The sequence below is a fragment of the Carex rostrata genome, chromosome 27 (genome assembly GCF_964058835.1).
Source record: "Carex rostrata chromosome 27, lpCarRost1.2, whole genome shotgun sequence".
Classification (NCBI taxonomy): domain Eukaryota; kingdom Viridiplantae; phylum Streptophyta; class Magnoliopsida; order Poales; family Cyperaceae; genus Carex; species Carex rostrata.
The window spans coordinates 6,296,525-6,318,400 of NC_135944.1; the positions used below are offsets into that span (position 1 = coordinate 6,296,525).

Sequence of the window (21,876 nt, forward strand, 5' to 3'; positions counted from 1 at the left end):
ACGCTATGCGTAGGGGTGTTAATTGGGTCCAATTTAATTGGTTTTGAACCGAACCGGATTAGTTTGGATCAAACGGTTCAGTTTTTTGGTTTAATGGTTCGGTTCGATTTGCTTTTGAAAATCAAATTATAATTTTGGTTAAGTTCGGTTTGCTTTTAAAAATTGAATTATAACTTTGGTTTGGTTTGGTTCAAAACCGAAATAACCAAACTGACCGAACTTTTATATATTTATGAATTTGGTTCGGACCGCCCCAATTTATTTCTTAATATCCCAGTTTATTTCTTAATCAATCGCTTTAAATACTTCAGTTTGTTTTTTAATATCCCAGTTTATTTCTTAATACCCCAGTTTATTTCTTAATATCCCAGTTTATTTCTTAATACTCTAGTTTATGTCTTAATAAACTTCGGTTTATTATAAATCAATTTATTTAAATAAAAAATAATAATATATTTCAGTTTGAACCGAACAAACCGAAATAAAACTTTGGTTCAGTTTGATTCGGTTGCAATGCTAAATCGGTTATGTTCGATTCTATTTTTGAAACCAAATTATAATTTTGGCTTGCCTAGTTTGGTTTGGTTGAAACCAAACCGAACTGATGAACATCCCTAGCTACGCACTATAGTGCTTGCTATGTTACATAGACTTTTATTTAAAAGTCTAAACTGAATTTTTTTTTCAAGGTCTGAATTGCTTTTGCTTTTAAATAGAAAAATATAGATACTTTATGTCATGATGCTTAGGTTTTTTTTTAACAGAAAAATATATATAATTTATGTCATGATACTTATGTTATTTTAAATGAAAAAAATGATGGATAGTTTATGATATTATTAGGGATATTTTGAATAGCAATTTGGACTTTGTATTGGATCAATATGAATATTTTTATTCCTTAATCAATTTTGTATTACTTATCACTATATGAGATTTTAGATAATGTTAATAATTAATAGAAATATAGAACATATTTTTTAAACAAAATGACACTATGTAGAATAGCATTTCACGATAGCTTTTTTTAAGCCTTTTTGTGATGACGCGATAATCGCCATTTAGGACCTTGGTCAGTTTAGATCTGTTTCTCAGGCCGTACGTTATCTATCATTAAGAGTGAATAATGATCTGACTTCTAGATTTAAGATTGAATTATTATTTCTGCTACAATTTTTATCTAGGCTTAAATGCTACGTTTCAATCCTAAGGTTTTTTAAGGCTTAAAGCTTGTAGTGTTAGTCATATGGCAATAATATTTAGACTTAAAACATCAGACAACACATGTTGGTCAAAATGGAAAATAGTATTATTTATTAGTTATAATTCACATACTAATTAAAATGTGACTGAAGTTTAAGTTAGTCTAAAAATAGAAAGGTATGTCATTGTCTGATGGATTATATATATATTGTCATCTCATATTTCTATCGTCTTTGTTTTTTAAGAGTGAATTATCTATGAGGCTCCCTTTTAGTGTTTGTTGTTTTAACTAGAGTACAATGACATCCTTTAATCCCTCTGTTTTCACGTCAAACTAAGGAACACATTATCTAATCAATTCTTAACTTTTAATTAACCTTGATATGGTTTTGCCATGCTTTTCGATTCTCATCTGTGTTCAATATTTAATCAGGTTCCACATTATTTCAGAACAGCTTTTTTGTGGATTAATCGGGAAGAGCATCAGAAATGAATGATATTGTCCAAGCAGTAGCAGAAGGAATATCCACATTGGTAGATGTTGCTGGTGAAGTACATGCAGATATTGAAATATCAGTAAATGAACCAGTAGATGAACCATCCACATCCACATCCACTTCCACATCAACAAAAACAAATAATGATGCAATACAAGTAATAGGTAACATACAACAAGTAGAAGAAATAAAATCAGAACAACTTGATGAGATCATTGTGAACATAGAAGCTGGATTAGAATCTGATGAACCAACCGGAACATTGCAAGCACCAACAGACAACAATAGTGAACAAAAGCCGTCTATAGTTTCTAATATTTTGAAACCCAAAATTGTTCATTTTGAAACCCACAAGGCGTGGGAATTTGTTAGATTTATGCGTGACAATTTTGGTCTAAATGTACGTGAATTCCTTAAATACATCCACGACAACAAAGATCTCGTTTTGAGCTACTGTCAATCAAAAGAAAAATATTGTACCAAAGATTTCCTAGAATACCTACTGATCAATAGTTGCATCTTAGTATTTGCAATTCTATCATTCCAAAATAAATGGAACCCAAAGGAAAAATGGTACTCCGGAGTGTTTGAGAAATTACACCAATGTATAATGGAAGATTCAATGGTTTTTAAATGTGCAATGCTGTCCATGGACTGTCAGATACCTTGGTTTGTTGTCGAGGCTGTATATACAGAGTATTCCAACTTAAAGAGCATGTTTGTTGATATCCAAATTGACAAACTTGCTCTCTCATGCTTTGACAACCTCTATCCGAAAGTCCACGAGTCCAAAGTGAATGATGGTACTCTTCCCAAAGGTGGCTTCAAACATCTACTCCACATGTTCCATTGGACTCGAAGCCACAAAGGGGAGTTTCTAGTGGAAACACGATCATCCCAACCTGTAAAAATGAATCGCTTCTATATACCGAGTGCCACAGATTTACAAAAATCTGCAACTGTTTTCAGAAAGCATGGCAGCAACTCCAACAGTGTGCTTTTCACTGACGGGAGATTATCTGGAGTGATGGAATTAGCACCGTGGTACATTTTCGATAACAGCATTGAAATCTATAAAGCTCTTTTAGTATTTGAATCCGTGTATGGTGAGTTCTGTGGGTTCCCTATCACGGCCTATCTTGCATGCATGGTGCACTTATTACAAACAGATGATGATGTCAGAATATTGCTAACCAATGGCATCATCCCAAGTACGATGGGAAACAGAAACAATGTTTTGCGCAGTGTAGAAGAGATAAAAAAAATTCTTTTGGATGATGTCCCCATGTCGGAGGAGCTTCATAAACTGTCGAAGAGGATAACAGACCATCATAAAAGAAAGTCCCCTAGATACTTTGGAGAGTTCAAGAGCCGCTACTTCGCAACTCCATGGATAACCATCTCTCTCATTGTCGGCATCATATATTTTTCCGTTAATTTTATTGAATCCGTATCTGCGGTTATCTACTATACAAATTAAAACGATGAACTAAGATATGTGTACACCTATATTTATATATAATTCTATCCTTAATTTTCTTTTATTTCATTCTATCATGTATGGAATTTAAGTTGTGTGTGTACGTACCGGTCGTTTATCTTTATTCAATTTACTATGTTGTACTATCATGTATGTTGTACCTTTTTTTTCTATGTAATTCATTTGTCATTTTTATGTGCCTATGTGTGAGCGTGTGTGATTTTTACATTTTCTCTTGTTGTACGGTATTAATTCAGCTAACAAACACGTATTAAAATAATTAATAATAGTAAAACTCAATCTTTAGTCTTGTGAAAAAAGACAATGCTCTATGTATGAACGGTTGTATATTCAAAATCCTACTAAAGAATTCTTTATGGACATTAAAAAACGGTGTTATGATACAAATTCACTCTCCATCCCAACTCTCACTAAAAAAAATAGTTATATATGGATCATCTTTATTAATTTTGAACTTCTCTTATAAGGATGTATATATTGCTTCCTGGGTGCTTATCCCAAAGTTCTAATTTCTGACATTATTTAATTTACTCCCATGCCATTAGTCAATTACTCCATTAGTCAATTACTCCCATGACATTATTTAATTTACTCCCATGCCATTAGTCAATTACTCCATGTCTCAATTCCTGTGTGCTTATCCCAACTTTTAGGACCTCCCTTCAATCCAAAATCTATTTATGATGCAGTTCCTGAAGATTGTCAACAAAGACTCAGTCTAGCTGCACTTATTCAAATACAAATTAATTCAGCTAGCATTGTACCAAATTAAAACACAATAACCTAGTGTTGTAAATAGTAAACAATCTGAATATGGAAAAGCAACGATTCCCAAAAATTCTAAATAAATAATAAATAAATTCCAAAAAAAATGTAAAATTTGGTTTCCAAGCACATTTTAATATGGAGATCATGTTGAACGGTTCAGATAGACTCATTGATTATTGAAATTACAAAAATGTGTAATTGAATCTCTCCTCATATATATATATATATAGAGAGAGAGATAGGCTAATGTGCTTTCGGTAGCATATGGGCCGAAATATACACGGTCCAAATTTAAAATTTCAAAATCCAAAATGTTGACCTGAACCGTTCATCTTGTTCTCCATATTAATATGTGCTTGGAGACCAAATTTTACATTTTTCTGAATTTTTTTACTATTTATTAAGCCACTTTGAAAATTGTTGATCCAACGGTGGCTTAACAAAACAGTAAAATCGTTGGATCAGCGATTTTCAAAGTGGCTTAATAAATAGTAAAAAAAATCAGAAAAATATAAAATTTGGTCTCCAAGCACATATTAATATGGACAACAAGATGAACGGTTCAGATCGACTTTTTGAATTTTGAAATTTCAAATTTGGACCGTGTGTATTTCGGCCCATATGCTACTGTCACACCCCAAATCCCGAGTATAACAGCCTGCCGCGTATATTTATTAAGACATGTATACGCAAGGCAGTGGATCTTTTATATGCATTACCAATAACACCATTACATAATAACCACATCCCTGTATTCCTTACAAGATTTATCTGACAGAATACGGCAAACTACAATTTCGAATTGTCTCCCGCATCCTGTCAATTTCAACCACCCAAATCCCAAATTATGTGTGGTTATGCTGTCAGATGCAATCCATAATCGTCTCTCTGTATCCATGTAATAAACCTGAAAATGACCCAAAGGGAGGGGGTGAGAATAAATTCTCAGTGCGAATTTTGCCACAGTTAGATTATTGGACTTGCAATCAAACTCCATACTCAAAAATGAAACCCATGCAATAGAAATTCAAACAGATGTATATATATATATATATATTCGTAAATAACAGAATGTCAATGCTCGACAACAATTAATCAAACTGAATCACAGTCTACGGAATTTCCAAGATGAATTTCAAACACAACACATATTTGGCTTAACTCGACTCATTAGGGCTTGTAGCAACTACAGATGTTCTTTCGAGCTGGACCCTTTATCAAACCCACATCTGTAGGGTTACTGACACCTACAGATGGCCCACCGAGCTAGACCCTTTATCTGACACCCATCTGTAATCGCTTGGCTTAACCATTTATTAAGGTCTCGTTCAAGTCACATAAAGAAAATTCTCATGAAATAATTCAGAATGTCGTCATAGTCAATTGACCGTCCAAATGCATTACCATGTAGGGTAATGCCCCTGAGCCACAGACGTCACCCATAAATCACCCACAATCACAATCAACATATATATATAGTCACCCACCCCTCGTCCCAACCGGTACTGGAAAACCTCGAGGGCCGTTCACCTAAGGCCATTAGGATCCTGGGATCAAAGTCAGCATACAGCCCGACTTTGTAAATTCATTGGATCCAAGTGCTTAACTTCGTAAATCCATTCACATCCATAGTTCGTGGTGACTTTCAATCAAGATCAGATCACAATAGATCAACACAACCTATAACCATACCAGCATGCAAATCATTCAAGTCACATCAATTCGAGTTTAATTTGATTGGGCTATGCAAATGCTTTACACAATTCAATGATTCAATCAATCAGATATTCAACATGACAAACGAATAAACAGTTTAATTCCTGAAAATAAAGTATCAAACAAGTCCAAGAATCCCGCACCTGATTATGACGAGCGTACCGCTTAGTTATGGATCAGACGTCTCGAAATGTTCCACAAAGTCTTGCTCGACCGAGCCTACACCTATATTACATGTACCCTTGTTTAACCTTTGTTCGAGTGCTTGCTTGGGTTGTACTAATCTCTTTATACTTTCCTTAACGAAATTCATATATTTTAGTGTCAACCTTTTCTTCATTGGTCTTAATTACTTAACATCTCTTATCAATTCTCATATTCACGTTTGGGTCCTCTAGACCATACACAATTCCAATTTGGTAACAATTCCTTTACCGTCTCACTATTTTGGTTCTCGTAACAATTCAATTTGCCGATTAATTAAACCCTAATTTAGTCGAAAATTGAATTAATCGCTCTATGTCAAGGTTGAGAGAGAGGTTTACCGATTACAAGGCTATTTGGTCGGATTAGCCTAATCGATCAACAACATTTCCAAATTTCGGATTTGGTACCAAAAACCCTAGAAATGGGAATCCAAAATTGAGGTGAAATCGGAAAAAGAATCGACACATAAACAACCAAGGAGGCTCAAGAATCTAGTCTACAAGCAATTCAAACACAAATCTCGGGTTTAAAACGAAAAACCCTTAACAATGGTGAAATTTGGATTTTGAGGGAGAAGAGGAGAGAAGGGATTACCAAATGGGAGAGCTAGATGAGAGAAGCAACCAATTTCTCGCTCCTTCCTTCGATTTCACGGGAGTTTTGGTGAGTTTTGGAGGGAAGGGAAGCACTCTCTCTCTTTTCTTCTTTCTTTGGCGGAACACACAAGAGGCAGGGAGAAGGGACGGAGTGAGAGAGAAAGAGACACATAATTTTGCTAATAGACCCTCACATTGTCGGATAAAATGTTATAACGTTTTGGAAAATCGTTATAACGATTCAGCTAGTGAGAAACGCAGAAAATAGTGTATAAAACGCAGAATTTAGTATATAAAACGTTATAACGTTTTCTCAAAATGTTATGATGTTTTAATTAAATTCAGCCTTCAAACGATGGCTATTTTTATCAAGTTTCACAGTGAAAAATGTCACATAACTTTTTACAATTTTTTTTTTTTTTTACAGATGTAACAGCTACCGAAAGCACATTAGCCTATCTCTATATCTCCATTCTATTATTAAGCACGTTGGGTGTCCGATCCACCAACGGCTACGATTGAAAGTTGAAATTTCAGATTTAATCTCAGTCCTCCAATTACGTAATACGTCTTCTTTTGATTAAATACATCTAAATCATGTGTAGAAGTCTAAATTTAACTAAAAACATACTCACCACACATGCCGTCACACTATCTATTACAATTAAAATTAAATAAATCTGAAATTTAGCAATATAATTTGTTTCCTTATTTCTCCCTCTCCAATTTAGCAATATAATTATATTTTCTTATTTCATTTATTCCTTATTTGTCATGAGAGTGAATTTTTTTACCACTTAAACTAATTTGATTAAAGTTAAGTCATTAATATATCTGTATTTAGTATTTGTTATGAAATGAAATCACAAGAAACAAGCAATCTGAAAATTAATCTTGACATAAATTTGAAATAAGGTCAAAAAATATTCAAATTTACAAAGTCAATTTTAATTTAGCATTAACCATGACTTAGTTTAATCTTTTAGTGCATAGATTTTGATAGTGCCTTTTGCAACTTAGGCTTAAATTTGTAACTTCACATATTTATATCTATCTGTTATTTATAATTCAATATTTATCGCTGCTAAGTTATTTCTTTGTCTAGATAAATTTAATATATGATTCTTCTTATACATAATCATAACTATATAAAATAAATAAAGAAGGATAATAAGTCTTAGTTATTGCAATATCGCGTTGATTATTCAAAATGACAATAAATATTTTCCTTCCAATTCACTCTTGATTATTGCATCCCGTTGATTATTCAAAATGGCAATAAATATTTTCCTTCCAATTCACTCTTGATTATTGCATCCGCTGATTATTCAAGATGGCAATAAATACATCAGTTTAATAATTGCATTATAATTAGTCAAGTCTTTCATCAATCTGTTTCCTTACTATTGTTGCTATATATTCAATTGCAATTACCCTTAATCAGTTTCCTTACTATTCTTCTCTAACAAGATCATTATTGCATTCCCTTTCATTTATCTTTCACAATTTATTGTGGACACATTACTTATTCTACATATTCAATTATTCTTCTACACACATTTTTTGTGTGCCTTATATGAGCATGATTCTTTTCGTTGTTTCTTGATCTACTTATCAATAACAATCGCTCTATATCAGTGTTTTACTATTTTGAGGTAAAGATTTTAACATAGCAGTTTTCGCTTCATGCAACACACAGACTATAGAATCAGAATAGTGCTGCATATATGGTTCAAAGTTTCATACGTTGCATGAAGCCATAACTGTTCTGTTAAATCTTCCCACTGACGAAGTATAAAAAAATTGTGTTGTCGATTTAAAGCAAGGCCCACTATGATCAGCATCGCAGGCCTTCTATCTTGCTACTTGTTCAACAATTTTCAGACAAATTTGTGATCCAAAAACTTGCACCGACTAGAACCGTACTATTGATGCGGTTCCATCTATTTTTCTAAGAAAAAGAAAAATAAATTCCTTTCCTATAAATTGAATTTATTAATTTCTAAAACATAAACAAATCCATATATATATTCTTATTGTATGAACAAAACTAATATTCTCTTATGACTTCTTATATATATATATATTAATTCCTCTAATTTCATTTATCTAATTACTTTCAAATCATATAATTTCAACATAAAACCAAAAATTTCTTTAAGATAATCAATTACTTTTGTTAATTTATTTCATGTTCTTTCTTGGTACTTTATTTTTTATTAATTCTTTTGAAAAATTGAAGTGTATAGTTAGGTTTCCTATATATGTATATTTTTCTTGGGCTTTAATTAATAGTTGAAAAAGAAAGTTAAATAAACCAAAATATCAGTTTTATCTATATTATACTTGTTAGCGAGCACATAGAGGTTCAATGAAATCAGGTATTAATTTATGTTGTTATCTTTTATTATCTCCTGTTGACCGAGTAGCTAGCGTGAATGAAGGCCTATGGCTATGATGCTGATAGCGGGTCCTTTCTTTGAAAGAGCAATAAACGACTTTATGCTACCAATCTATGAAATGATTTAATAGAGTGATTGTAATTTGAAAAATATACACACACGCACATCTCCATTCTATTATTAAGCACGTTGGGTGTCCAATTTGCCAACGGCTACGATTGAAAGTTGAAATTTCAGATTTAATCTCAGCCATTCAATACATAATCTGTGTTTTTTGATTAAATGCATCTGAATAATCTGTAGAAGTCTAAATTTAACTAAAAATATACTCGCCACACGTACCGCCAAATGATGCATTACAATTAAAATTAAATAAACTATAAAATTTAGCAATATAATATATTTCCTTATTTCATTCATTCCTTATTTCTTCCTCTCTAATTTAGCGATATAATTATGTTTCCTTATTTCTCTTCTATGTTTCTATAGCTATTGCCGTGAAAAATTTAGAAATGTTATCAATTTTGTTTCTATACATATCAGGATATTTGATAACAAGTTATCTGGCTTTTAGCGATTTTTTTCTTTGTTTCCTTGTTTCTCCTCTTCAGATATCTACATGCATCTCTTACATCTTTTATTTGTATGAGAATACGTTAGCATATTCTTTTATTGTTAAATAATTATTTTTATTAGTCTATTTTTCATGAAAATATATTATTTTGTATGAAATTTTTTTTCTCTTATAATGTATTCTGTTGCAACGCACGGGAATGATACTAGTATATATATATACACCCACATAGATGGGCTACGGTGCAATGTGTATTGGCATCTTTGTGCATTGGACTATAAATCACTAGATTCAAAGTCCAAATAGCCGATCCAAACCGTTCAACTTGTTCTCCATATTAATATGTGTTTGGAGACCAAATTTTACATTTTTTGGAAAAAAATTACTATTTTTTGGAAAAAAATTACTATTTTTTTTCATTTATTAAAAATTACTGTTTTTCAGACAAATCTGGACCATTAAAAAACATCGATTTTCAATAAATCTAAAAAAATAGTAAAAAAACTCAAAAATGTAAAATTTGGTCTCCAAACACATTAATATGGAGAACAAGTTGAACAGTTTGGATCGGCTATTTGGACTTTGAATCCGGTGATTTATAGTCCAATGCACAAAGATGCCAATACATATTGCACTGTAGCCCATCTATGTGTGTGTATATATATATATATATATATATATAGAGATAGGCTAATGTGCTTTCGGTAGCATATGGGCTGAAATACATACGGTCCAAATTTGAAATTTCAAAATCTAAAATGTTGATCTGAACCGTTCATCTTGTTCTCCATATTAATATGTGGTTGGAGACCAAATTTTACATTTTTCTGAATTTTTTTACTATTTATTAAGCCACTTTGAAAATTGCTGATCCAACGGTGGCTTAACAAAACAGTAAAACCGTTGGATCAGCGATTTTCAAAGTGGCTTAATAAATAGTAAAAAAATTCAGAAAAATATAAAATTTGGTCTCCAAGCACATATTAATATGGAGAACATGATGAACGGTTCAGATCGAGTTTTTGGATTTTGAAATTTCAAATTTGGACCGTGTGTATTTCGGCTCATATGCTACCGAAAGCACATTAGCCTATCTATATATATATATATATATATATACACACACACACACATAGATGGGCTACGGTGCAATGTGTATTGGCATCTTTGTGCATTGGACTATAAATCACTAGATTCAAAGTCCAAATAGCCGATCCAAACCGTTCAACTTGTTCTCCATATTAATATGTGTTTGGAGACCAAATTTTACATTTTTTGGAAAAAATTTACTATTTTATTTCATTTATTAAAAATTACTGTTTTTCAGATAAATCTGGACCATTAAAAAACATCGATTTTCAATAAATCTAAAAAAATAGTAAAAAAACTCAAAAATGTAAAATTTAGTCTCCAAACACATATTAATATGGAGAACAAGATGAATGGTTTAAATGTACGTGAATTCCTTGAAGGCATCCATCCAAAGAAAGATATCGTTTTGAGCTACTATCAATCAAAAGAAAAATATTGTACCAAAGATTTCCTAGAATGCCTACTGATGAATAGTTGCATCTTAATATTTGCAATTCTATCATTTCAAAATAAATGGGACTCAAATGAAAATTGGTACTCCGGAGTGTGTGAGAAATTACACCAATGTATAATGGAAGATTCAATGGTTTTTAAATGTGCAATGCTGTCCATGGACTGTCAGATACCTTGGTTTGTTTGTTGATACCCAAATTGACGAACTTGCTCTCCCATGCTTTGACGACCTCTATCCGAAAGTCCACTGAGTCCAAAGTGACTGATGATACTCTTCCCGAAGGTAGCTTCAAACATCTACACCACATGTTCCATTGGACTCGAAGCCCTAAAGGGGAGTTTCTGGTGGAAACGACATCATTGCAACCCGTAAAAATGAATTGCTTCTATATACCTAGTGCAATAGATGTACGAAAATCTACAACTGTTTTCAGAAAGCATGTCAGCAACTCCAACAGTGTGCTTTTCACTGACGGGAGATTATCTGGAGTGATGAAATTAGCACCGTAGCACATTTTCGATAGGAAGCGTTTAATTGTCTACAGACATTTGTCCACCATTTATTCACAGAAAAATTGTCCTTTGACTTGCACCAATCCTGTAAAATTACTAATTCAATACTGTAACTTGTATAACAAATCTTACAAAAAATACACTCTAAGTTTCTAACATTCAGCGGGACCACTTTGTGTACTTGGAACTTGCACAACTTGCTAAACAAGCTGTACTTGATGCAGGATCACTTGATATACTTCTCCAACTTACAGTTAATAACAGTTTTAAAACCTTCTAGAACATTTTAAAATGGAACCACTTATCAAACTTGTATTTTTTTCAAAATAATCTTGGAAATTATACAAAATTAATTTTTTTAATCAAATTTTCTTTTTCAAAATTAAAATTAATTTTAATTTTTTTGAAAAAAAATTCATAATTTTTTTCTTCAATTATTAAGATTTATATATGCGTCTATATCCTATAAATTAAAACTACACATACTGTAAAACATGAAAATGCAAACTATAGAACTTTAATACTGTAAAATTTTCAAATGTAAACTATAAAACTAACAGAAACAAAACTATAAAACTGTAAATCTTAAACCTAAAACACTATAAAACTGAGATAAACATACTGCAAAATTCAATACTATAAATTTAAAAGATGTAAACAGTAAAACTAACAGATGCAAACTATAAATCATCAATACATCAAATATTCACAACCACATTGTTAAACATTAGTAACTGTTCACAAAATAAATACTGTAAAATCACAAGATGAATACTGTGAAATTAACGGGCGAATACTGTAAAATTACAAGATCGATACTCCATATCGCATCTCTATCATCTATTTCCTCTATATTTTCACAAGATGAATACTGTAAAATTAACAAGGTGAATACTGTAAAATGACAAGATCACTACTCCATTTCACCTCTCTATCACCTCTTTCCTCCATATTTTCACAAGATAAATACTGTACAATTACAAGATTAATACTGTAAAATTAACAGATCAATACTCCATATTGCCTCTCTATCATCTCTTTCCTTCATATTTTCACAAGATGAATACTGTAAAATTACAAGATGAATACTGTAAAATTAAAGGGTGAATACTGCAAAATGACAAGATCAATACTCCATATCGCCTCTCTATCATCTCTTTCCTCGATATTTTCATAAGATGAATACTGTAAAATTAACAGATCAATATCCATATCGCCTCTCTATCATCTCTTTCCTATAGATTTTCACAAGATGAATACTGTAAAATTAATAGATCAATACTCCATATCGTCTCTCTATCATCTCTCATCTATGTCGCCTCTCTCAGATCATCTCCTGATATCTCCTCCATATTGAAATTCAATAGAAATAAATAAATAATTACGAGATCCCTTACTACATCAAATCAGACAACAAATTCAAATAAAAGTTCAAAACAATGCTAGATCCGTTACTGCATCAAATTAAACAACAAATTCAACAGAAATAAAGAAATAACTCACTAGATTTAATTCACCATGTTCTTCAACCTAACAACTTCTATCCGATCGAAATCCACTACTGAAGGTTCCGTCGCGATCATGTTTAAACAATTTGAATGAACTCGCGACGAACTAGGGAAGAGAAATCCAAAAGAAGAAAGAAATTGCGACTACGTTTGAATGAGATCCTAGCCTCTAGGATTTTGTTGCGATGAAAGAGGAAGAAAATTGCCTCAGATGCAGAGCAAATCTGATTGGAAAGGAAAGTTTTGAAAATGAACCGTCGCAATGAAAGCGGAAGGAAATCGCCAGATGCAGAGCAAATCTGATCGGAAATGGAAATGAAATTCAAAAAAGGAAGGTTTCATCCGTCGCGCGATGACATTTTAAATAAGTGGGAACCAGAGGTAGTTGAAGACAATTGAACCCAGGATTAAATAAGGTAGTGAACAGTCTGTGGACAAAGGTTAGTGGACCAAGAACATTTCTCTTTTTGATAACAGCATTGAAATCTATAAAGCTCTTTTAGTATTTGAATCAGTGTATGGTGAGTCCTGTGGGTACCCTATCACGGCCTATGTTGCATGCATGGTGAACTTATTACAAACAGATGATGACGTCAGAATATTACTAGCCAATGGCATCATACCAAGCACGATGGGAAACAGAAACAATGTTTTGCGCAGTGTAGAAGAGATAAAAGAATTACTTTGGGATGATGTTCCCATGTCGGAGGAGCTTTATAAATTGTCGAAGAGGATAACAGACCATCATAAAAGAAAGTCCCCTAGATACTTTGGAGAGTTCAAGAGCCGCTACTTAGCAACTCCATGGATAACCATCTCTCTCATTGTCGGCATCATATATTTTTCCCTTAATTTTATTGATGCCATATATAATGCGCTTACCTACTACCAAATACAACCAAAGCAGAACAATCCTTAATTTTCTTTTATTTCATTATATCATGTATGGAATTTAAGTTGTGTGTGTGTAGCTGTCGTTTATCTCTATTCAATTTACTATGTTGTACTATCATGTATGTTGTACCTTTTTTTGCTATGTAATTAATTTGTCATTTTTATGTGCCTATGTGTGAGCGTGTGTGATTACTCCCATGCCAATAGTCAATAACTCTCTGTCTTAATATTTAAAAAAATTAAGATCCATATTGTTTTAGGACCTCCCTTCAATCCAAAATCTATTTATGATGCAGTTCCTGACGATTGTCAACAAAGACTCAGTCTAGCTTCACTTATTCAAATACAAATTAATTCAGCTAGCATTGTACCAAATTAAAACACAAAAACCTAGTGTTGTAAATAGTATACAAATTTAATATGGAAAAACAACGATTCCCAAATATTCTAAATAAATAACAAATAAATTCCAAAAAAAATGTAAAATTTGATCTCCCAGCACATTTTAATATGGAGATCATGTTAAACGGTTCAGATAGACTCATTGATTATTGAAATTGCAAAAATGTGTAATTGAATATCTTCTCATATATATAGAGGGTTCTAATGGACCCAAAATTTCTTGCTCCCATTTGCTCCCAATCGGAAACTACAGATCTCATTCAAGATTAACGGTACATATTATCTCCGATATTTCCTCTCTTGATGCGCTTCTTTCATTTTTATGTCCTCTCCAGTGAAAATTCATGACCCCCCTCCTCCTTTTGGTTTCGCCCTTTCTTCCCATCCCCTCTGATTACTGTCGTCGGGCTTCACTTGTGCCCTTCAAGCTCTCTTCTCTCCCCTAGTCCAACCAGCGCTTCAGACACCCCCTTTCGCTTCCTCTTCGCTTCCTGCAAAATCCTAATTCCATCTTAACGTTTCAGATCCATACTCCTCGCTTAATTAGCCTTCAATTAAGAGAAAAATAGACCTCCGCCTTTGTGTCAGTCTCCTCTCCATCTGTTCGGCGGCCTGATCACACTCCATCAACTTGAGGTAAAGATTGAATTACTCATTTTGGAATATACTGTCAGGTATTTCCTGTTACTGATACCAAATTTCCATGTTTTTTTCTTGTTCATACATTGTCAAGCAATTTGTGTGATTGTTAAATTTAGATCCCAATTGTGGCAAACAGCTTCAAGCACTAGTACAAGTCTATTTCAAAAAACTAAAGAAGCTTGATTTGAGCAAGGCAAGAAAAGATTAGAGAATATTAAATTTCAGGAATGATTGAACAAAGTAGAATATGAGGCTTATTTTGTTTTCTGGTAAGATTTGATGATTCAAAATAGCATTATATTGACCCTAATTTTAGTTGTTAATCTCTGAACTCTACCATTGTTATAGATGGGCTGTGTAAAAAAAGGTGAAATTGAGAAGGTTTTTAAGTGATATGATTTCCAAAGGGCATGAACTTAATGTCATGACATATATCACTTATATTGGCCCTAAATTGAGTCAGCTTTAATTGTTCTATTGATATATAATCAAACAAAGGCAAAATGATGTCAATGAGAGGGATTTAACAAGATAGTTGGACAAAAACTCACTCATATAACACTCACTTGATCAAATGCTCAAACCAACTATTTATTAAGATGGATACAAAATTAAATGGTCTGAATTTGACTAGTTTTTGTACCCATCTTAATAAATAGTAAAAAAATTTTAAAAAATGTAAAATTTGTCTCTAAGCACATTTTAATATGAAGAACACTTTGGAAGGTTCGAATTAACTTTTTGAACTTTGAAAATGAAGATATGAGAGAAGGGTGCACGTTAGGAGCACAAAAAGATGGTGCATTTTAACCCTTCTCATATATATATTAGTTTTTCTCACTTAAACTTTTCAGTTTTCAAACTCTGACATTGTATTATAACAAAAATTGACAAACAAAAAACTCATATTTGTTCATAATTAAGAAGAAAGATTCAAACCACACACAATTAATTCATAACATCAGCAAATCAGAAAAGGGGGTACCAAGAGGTACCAGCATGACTCAAGTCCTATACTTTAGTAAATGCAAGGCAACAAGAGAGAATAGGGCAAGTACAAAATTTAAAGGAATCAAGCAAAATGGGTCAAAGATTGAAAAGAGAGTAAACAACTTGAGAACATAAGCCATATAATTATTTTGAAAACATTGCTTGACCTTAAAACCAGTTTGTAAATTATATCATCCATATAAAAAAGGATTACATTACTGAGTATACAATACATAGTTACCTGAAATAAATTGGCTAATGACAGTCAGCGAAGGAGAGTGTTAAGTTGGCCATCATATGAGACACTGAAACAACTAAAATCAAAAGAAATAATTCACATTAACATCAAGCAGTTGCAGTGCCATGTTGAACAGATTACTCTAATAAAAGAATCGTAAACCCTAGGATCAGGAGAAGGACCACCTCAAAGGGGAAAAATAAATCGCAGAATTCAAACTCAGCTGCAGTGAGGAAAAAAGAATTTTTCGATTAGATTTTGGCCGTTAATTAAACTCACCCGCTTGAGAAATCAGGGCGAAGCGAACTAGCGAAGTGCGATTTAGAAGCAAAAATACATTCTAATTTCTAGGCGTAAAACCTTTCTTTCTTTTCTTACAAGTACTCTAAAGTAATCCAAAGTATGAGTCTAGATCTGGATCGTCCGATCAGAATTCGCACTAATACGAAAGTAACGGATTCTAATTGGACAGTTTAGATTCCAACTCAAATTTTGAGGTACTTCATCGGAATAAGACCAGTTTATCAGTTGGGTTTCACCGAATTCAGATCACATGCGCGGCTTTCTTAGTCTGGAGTCCTGGTCTTGGCCCAATAAAGGCCCAAAATGAAAGTAAATTCCGCTTCTATTATTCTGTCAATTATGTCACACAATTAAAATATGATAGTACTACATTAGCTAAAATTAGATAGTTAGGATCAATTTATTTCTAAAAAGAAAAAATCAAAGTGTGATTTGGAGCTATGGTTGCAGACAAATGAAGTTATAGTGAGTTGATTTTAACTCTAAATTTTATTTGTTTACTAAAAATTAGTGGAAAAAGAAAGCAATAAAAGAAATTAATAATACAAGTAACCAAGTAAGCCAAAAAAAGAAATTTAAAATTGGAAGCAACTAAAAATAAACATAAAATTAAAAAAAATAATTCATAACGTACATGATATTACGATCATGTTTTATTGCATTTAAATAATCACATAAAAGGAATAGTAAGCGACGCATTGGAAAAATTATAATTAAAAATTAATATTATAATAAATTTAGAGTGAGGCTATGGTAATATGAATATTACGTACGGATTCATATGCATCAGTGCTATAGAGATCATGTTTAACGGTTCGAATTGACCGTTTGAACTTTAAAATAAAAATATGAGTTCATAATTAACAAGATTTAATTAAAATTTAGTTTGCAAGTCTATTTTCATATGATTTTCTATTTATCTTAAAAATAAAAAATACGGTTCATATGTCGGTTTTAGACTTCAAAAACCGAGATGTGAGTTAATAATACAGACCATTACGTAATATGTATATTCCAATGGTCTCATTCATAAATTTATATTGAGTCGATACTAGAGTCGAAGGCTCGTACTGCTTCGACCCATTCAGTTTGTTATTTTATGATTATGAATTTTTTTATAGTTTGAACAGAAAAAATTGTGATAGAAAGATTTAATTAATCTCAAGAAATCAAATATTTCGGATCAAATTAGACAGTTTGGATCAAACTATTTTTTTTAATCAGACTGATTTCAAGATATGGTTACCTACGAATTGAGCTCGAGGGAGTTGATTTTAGTCGTGACTTAAATTATTATTTTTATTTATAGAAAAGAGAGAAATAAAAAGAGTACCAATAAATTTTTATGTATAGAAAAATCAATAGAAATTTTACCGATTCAAAAATTTAGGGAAAGGCTAGTAAGGATGGGTGGAGCGGGAGAGCAGAAGTGACAGAGTCAGGAAAACTTAGGCACCGCCATCCAACCCAACCTCCCGTGCCCAGCTTCTCTCCACCCTCTGCTGCCTTTTCTCAACCTGTCTGTCCCAGTCCGCTCCTCGACTCCGCTAGTTACCTGTTCGCCTCTCTTATTTCTCTTCGGTGAGAATTGCCAGTATCGTATCTTAAATTTTTGAAAATTGACGTATCGCCGTATCCATATCGTATCCGATACAATATCTGTACCCGTATCCATACAACAGAGATGAAAACATTAATAAGTACCTAGAAGAGAAAGACAAGCAATATTTCTAAGTGTAAGAAATCCTGTGATGAGTTTAGCGACCCACAAAATACAGGGGCTTCATGAACTTTTAGCCGTTGCAATACAAGCCTTAATGAACAAGAAGGTTCATAAAATTTATGAATTTATAAATGAAAAATTAATTATATATTGTTGTCTTGCCAATCTGCTAATCGAGAGAGAAGTTACAAAATTCATGGTATCCGGGTTTGAACTCAGAGCTAATCAAGAGATAAGTTCACGTCTTAAGTATCTACCTTAATTAGGTCCACATGCATCCGTATCCAAATTATAATTGTTTTAATAAATATGCTATAGTACTTGTTAACATTTAAATAATTTGTTTGAACACAAAACTAGTTGCTTGTAACATATAATTACAAAAATATGGAGTGCGATATTTTTTTTTCAAATATTAAATAAGTTACTTCACAATAAAATAATTATTCTTGTAACATTTAAAACTTTTGAGGCTGAAAATTTTATTAACTTTTAACTCTATGACTTTGAATGCCATATTAGTTTTTTACTCTTCATTTAATAATTAACATCTTTTGTACTATATTCTATAATTAACCTCGAGAAACCACCCCATGACTTTCAACGTCATATTAACTACTTTTAAATATAGCTGTCAGCGGAGACACAGCATTTTGGATGAGGTGAAGGCTAGAGCATAATTGGATATTAATATAATTTTTAAAAGTTGGAACTACGTGGTTTGTTTAAGTTCTTTAATCCAACAGTGTCGTTGACTATCAAATATGTTCTAACTAGTTTTGGGATATCTTTCGAACTATAAATGAATCCATCAGATCAATACAAGGATGGATAAACCTTAAATCGGATATCCAAGACAAACTCAAACATTGGCACTCACCGGCCAATAATCAGATTTCACAATTCTATTCTTTAACCGTACTAAGAAAACCAAATACTCCACTCAAACATTCACTAATTCCATTAGATTGAAGTCTAGAAAACAAAATACCAAGACATCTCCCGACAATTCGTTAAACTATCCAGTCAATTTGGGGTTTAAACTGCAACAAAGTCAAGAGGATTTGGCCATGATTAAAAATCAGAAATATTCTTGCACAAGCGAGCTTGGGGCCGAGATCTTAATGGTTATTAGCTCCTTCATCATAACAATTTATGTACTGTCTCTTGTGCAATCTGAGATGTTCCCAATATATAGAGTTAGAAATAGTCATAGAACTATAAGTGACCAAGAAGGAAACCTCTTCCTATCTTCAGCATATGCTCTTTTTCTACCTCTCATGTCGTACATGTTCTCACAAGCAAAGCAACATAACCCTGAAGGAAGAGCTCAACAGATTCTCATCTGGATGGTGCTCATTGAGATCATTCGATTGCGTAACAACAACTACTCCACTAGGAAACTACAGAAGATGGCGGAGCAATTGGTCCGATTATTGTGGGTGGGTTTTCTTGTCTACAGCTATACACCTCTACATGGGATCAGAGTGAGTCTCTTCATCCTCTGCATTTATTTTGCTGTCTCTGTGATCCTCAAGGGAATTTTGTTCAGCAAAGCCAAGAACTCAAATATAATGGGAAAGAACACAAAAGTAATACACAACTATGTAAAGAGAGTAATTCTCCAAGATGATCTCAAGACGACACCAATGAACAGTTGCGATTACTTTGTTATGGGTGAGGAAAATCATGAGGTATCCGTTTGCAGTAATGGTTACCTCCTAGGCAAGAAAAAATCCAGTTCTGATAAAGGCCTGATCACAATTGGCAGAGTTTTCCAGCTCAACTCCTCTGAAGATGAAGTGTTTACTAGTGCACATCCTGATTGGCGTGACACTTGCCTCTCCTTTTCCCTTGCTAAGATGTTGAGGCGAAGGTTCGCCAAGCTCCCCGTAGATGAGGGCGGATGTAAAAAGGCCCTTGATTTTGTACTAGAAGGGATAATTGACTATATTGGCAGCAATGGAGATATTCAAACAAACACAAATGATGGAGAAAGAAACCCAATCGAGAGGGTATTTAGCATTATGCAAGAAGAGCTAAAGTTTGTTTCTGATTTTTTGCACATAAAGGTTACAGCTTATCATTATTTTGTCTGGCATATTATTGTGGATTTGATCGGTGTTAACATCATGTTTGGTAATGGGGTTTACCTTATTTATACAATTAGTAAAAGGAGTTCTGCATGGCTATATCTTTTGTCACAAGATGCATATACTCATTGCTTTTTTCATGCTTTTAAACGGGGTTCTGTGGTTGTGAAAATTTTCTCTCGTCTTGATCTAGCCATCACAATCTTACTAGTTGTTGCATGCATCTATATCCAATACACCGGGATATTGACAGTGTTTGATTCTAAACGCTGGTCCAATATTGAATTTGTTGCAAAGTACATTAAAGACCCTACCGAGTGGAACAGATCTTACAGCTCATTGTCAGTATCTAAATCAAGCAAACTACTTTCCGGTCTTGCAAATTATATAAAACGGATGTTACGAAAAGCACGAGTAAAGAACGTCAAGGAAGCTAGAGTTTATTCCTCTGTTTTTGATGCGAAAGTCAAGACTATCTTGTTCAGCATAGAAGTTGATGTGTCAAGTCTTGCACGATTTCCAAAGTGGATCAGAAAAAAAGTTTCAAAATCATCTCCAATTGTAGTTCAAAGTACTAATGCAAAAGAAACTATACTGAAGTCATTGAGAAACAGTGGTGGTAGAGTCACCAATGGAGAAACTTCACTAAAAAACTATGGCATGGAACATTTGAGTTGGGCTTGCCAGCCTAATGGTAGTACCACCGAGGCAATCCTTGTTTGGCACATCGCCACAATCCTCTTTCAACACCAAGAACTCTCACCTCAAAAAAATAATGATCCCCTTGAAGAATCCGCACACCAACAAAATAACAATCAATTCAAGAAGGAGCAAGAGTCGGCCTTAGCGTTGTCAAGCTATTGCCTCTATCTAGTGGCATATCTTCCAGAGCTCTTACCAGATGAGGTGGACTGGACAAAAGAAATATATGAAAGTTTGACAAAAGAGATATTAGCAATTGCTATGTTCTTTGATCAAAAACCTACTAAAACCGATCATTGCAATTATGTACTGCATGCCATATGGGGTGAATCTTCAGTGGTCGGAAAGGGTGCAATGCTGGTGAAGGATCTCATGAAGTATGCTGATGATGGAGCACAGGTGTGGATGATGTTGGCTGACTTTTGGGCAGAGATGATGTTGTTCATCACTCCATCCGATAATGTGGAGGGTCATCAGAAAATTTTGGACCAAGAAGAGTTGATCACACAACTATGGGCATTACTTACCCATGCTGGTATTGTTACTAGGCCCAAACCAATCCAGAATCAGAAGAATGAGAGCGAGAGCAATGCGGTTACTGGATATATATAGATGTTTGAATTTTCTCTGTCAATATTGTACCGCTTATTTTTCTTCTGGCATATATAATGGTGGTGTTTTGAGTGCTAATTTATGTACCCTTACTTGTAAGAATTTTTAATTTTTTTTTGTGTTGAGTGCTTATTTATGTATTCTTTAATTTATTTATGAACAAGTTGCTTATCTAAGTTGTTTGGGAACTAATTTTTTTTTTTTTCACGATATGGTTTTGTTTTAATTGTGTCAGTCATTTGCACCA

General features: G+C 33.1%; 2 protein-coding genes across 2 annotated transcripts; both read left to right on the plus strand.

Annotated features, from left to right (window-relative positions):
• Nucleotides 1-1,692: 1,692 nt before the first annotated feature.
• LOC144545020 (uncharacterized) lies at nt 1,693-3,180 on the plus strand. The gene has a single exon (XM_078293574.1). It carries the CDS (start codon nt 1,693-1,695, stop codon nt 3,178-3,180), a length of 1,488 nt encoding a protein of 495 aa, XP_078149700.1.
• Nucleotides 3,181-19,346: 16,166 nt separating this feature from the next.
• Nucleotides 19,347-21,629, plus strand: LOC144544772 (uncharacterized). The gene has a single exon (XM_078293330.1). The coding sequence runs from the start codon at nt 19,347-19,349 to the stop codon at nt 21,627-21,629; it is 2,283 nt and encodes a 760-aa protein (XP_078149456.1).
• Nucleotides 21,630-21,876: the final 247 nt, after the last annotated feature.

Bases quoted from the DNA above. Each gene is read 5' to 3' on its own strand.
- LOC144545020 (XM_078293574.1), top strand. From the start codon at position 1,693: ATGAATGATATTGTCCAAGCAGTAGCAGAAGGAATATCCACATTGGTA.
- LOC144544772 (XM_078293330.1), top strand. From the start codon at position 19,347: ATGGTTATTAGCTCCTTCATCATAACAATTTATGTACTGTCTCTTGTG.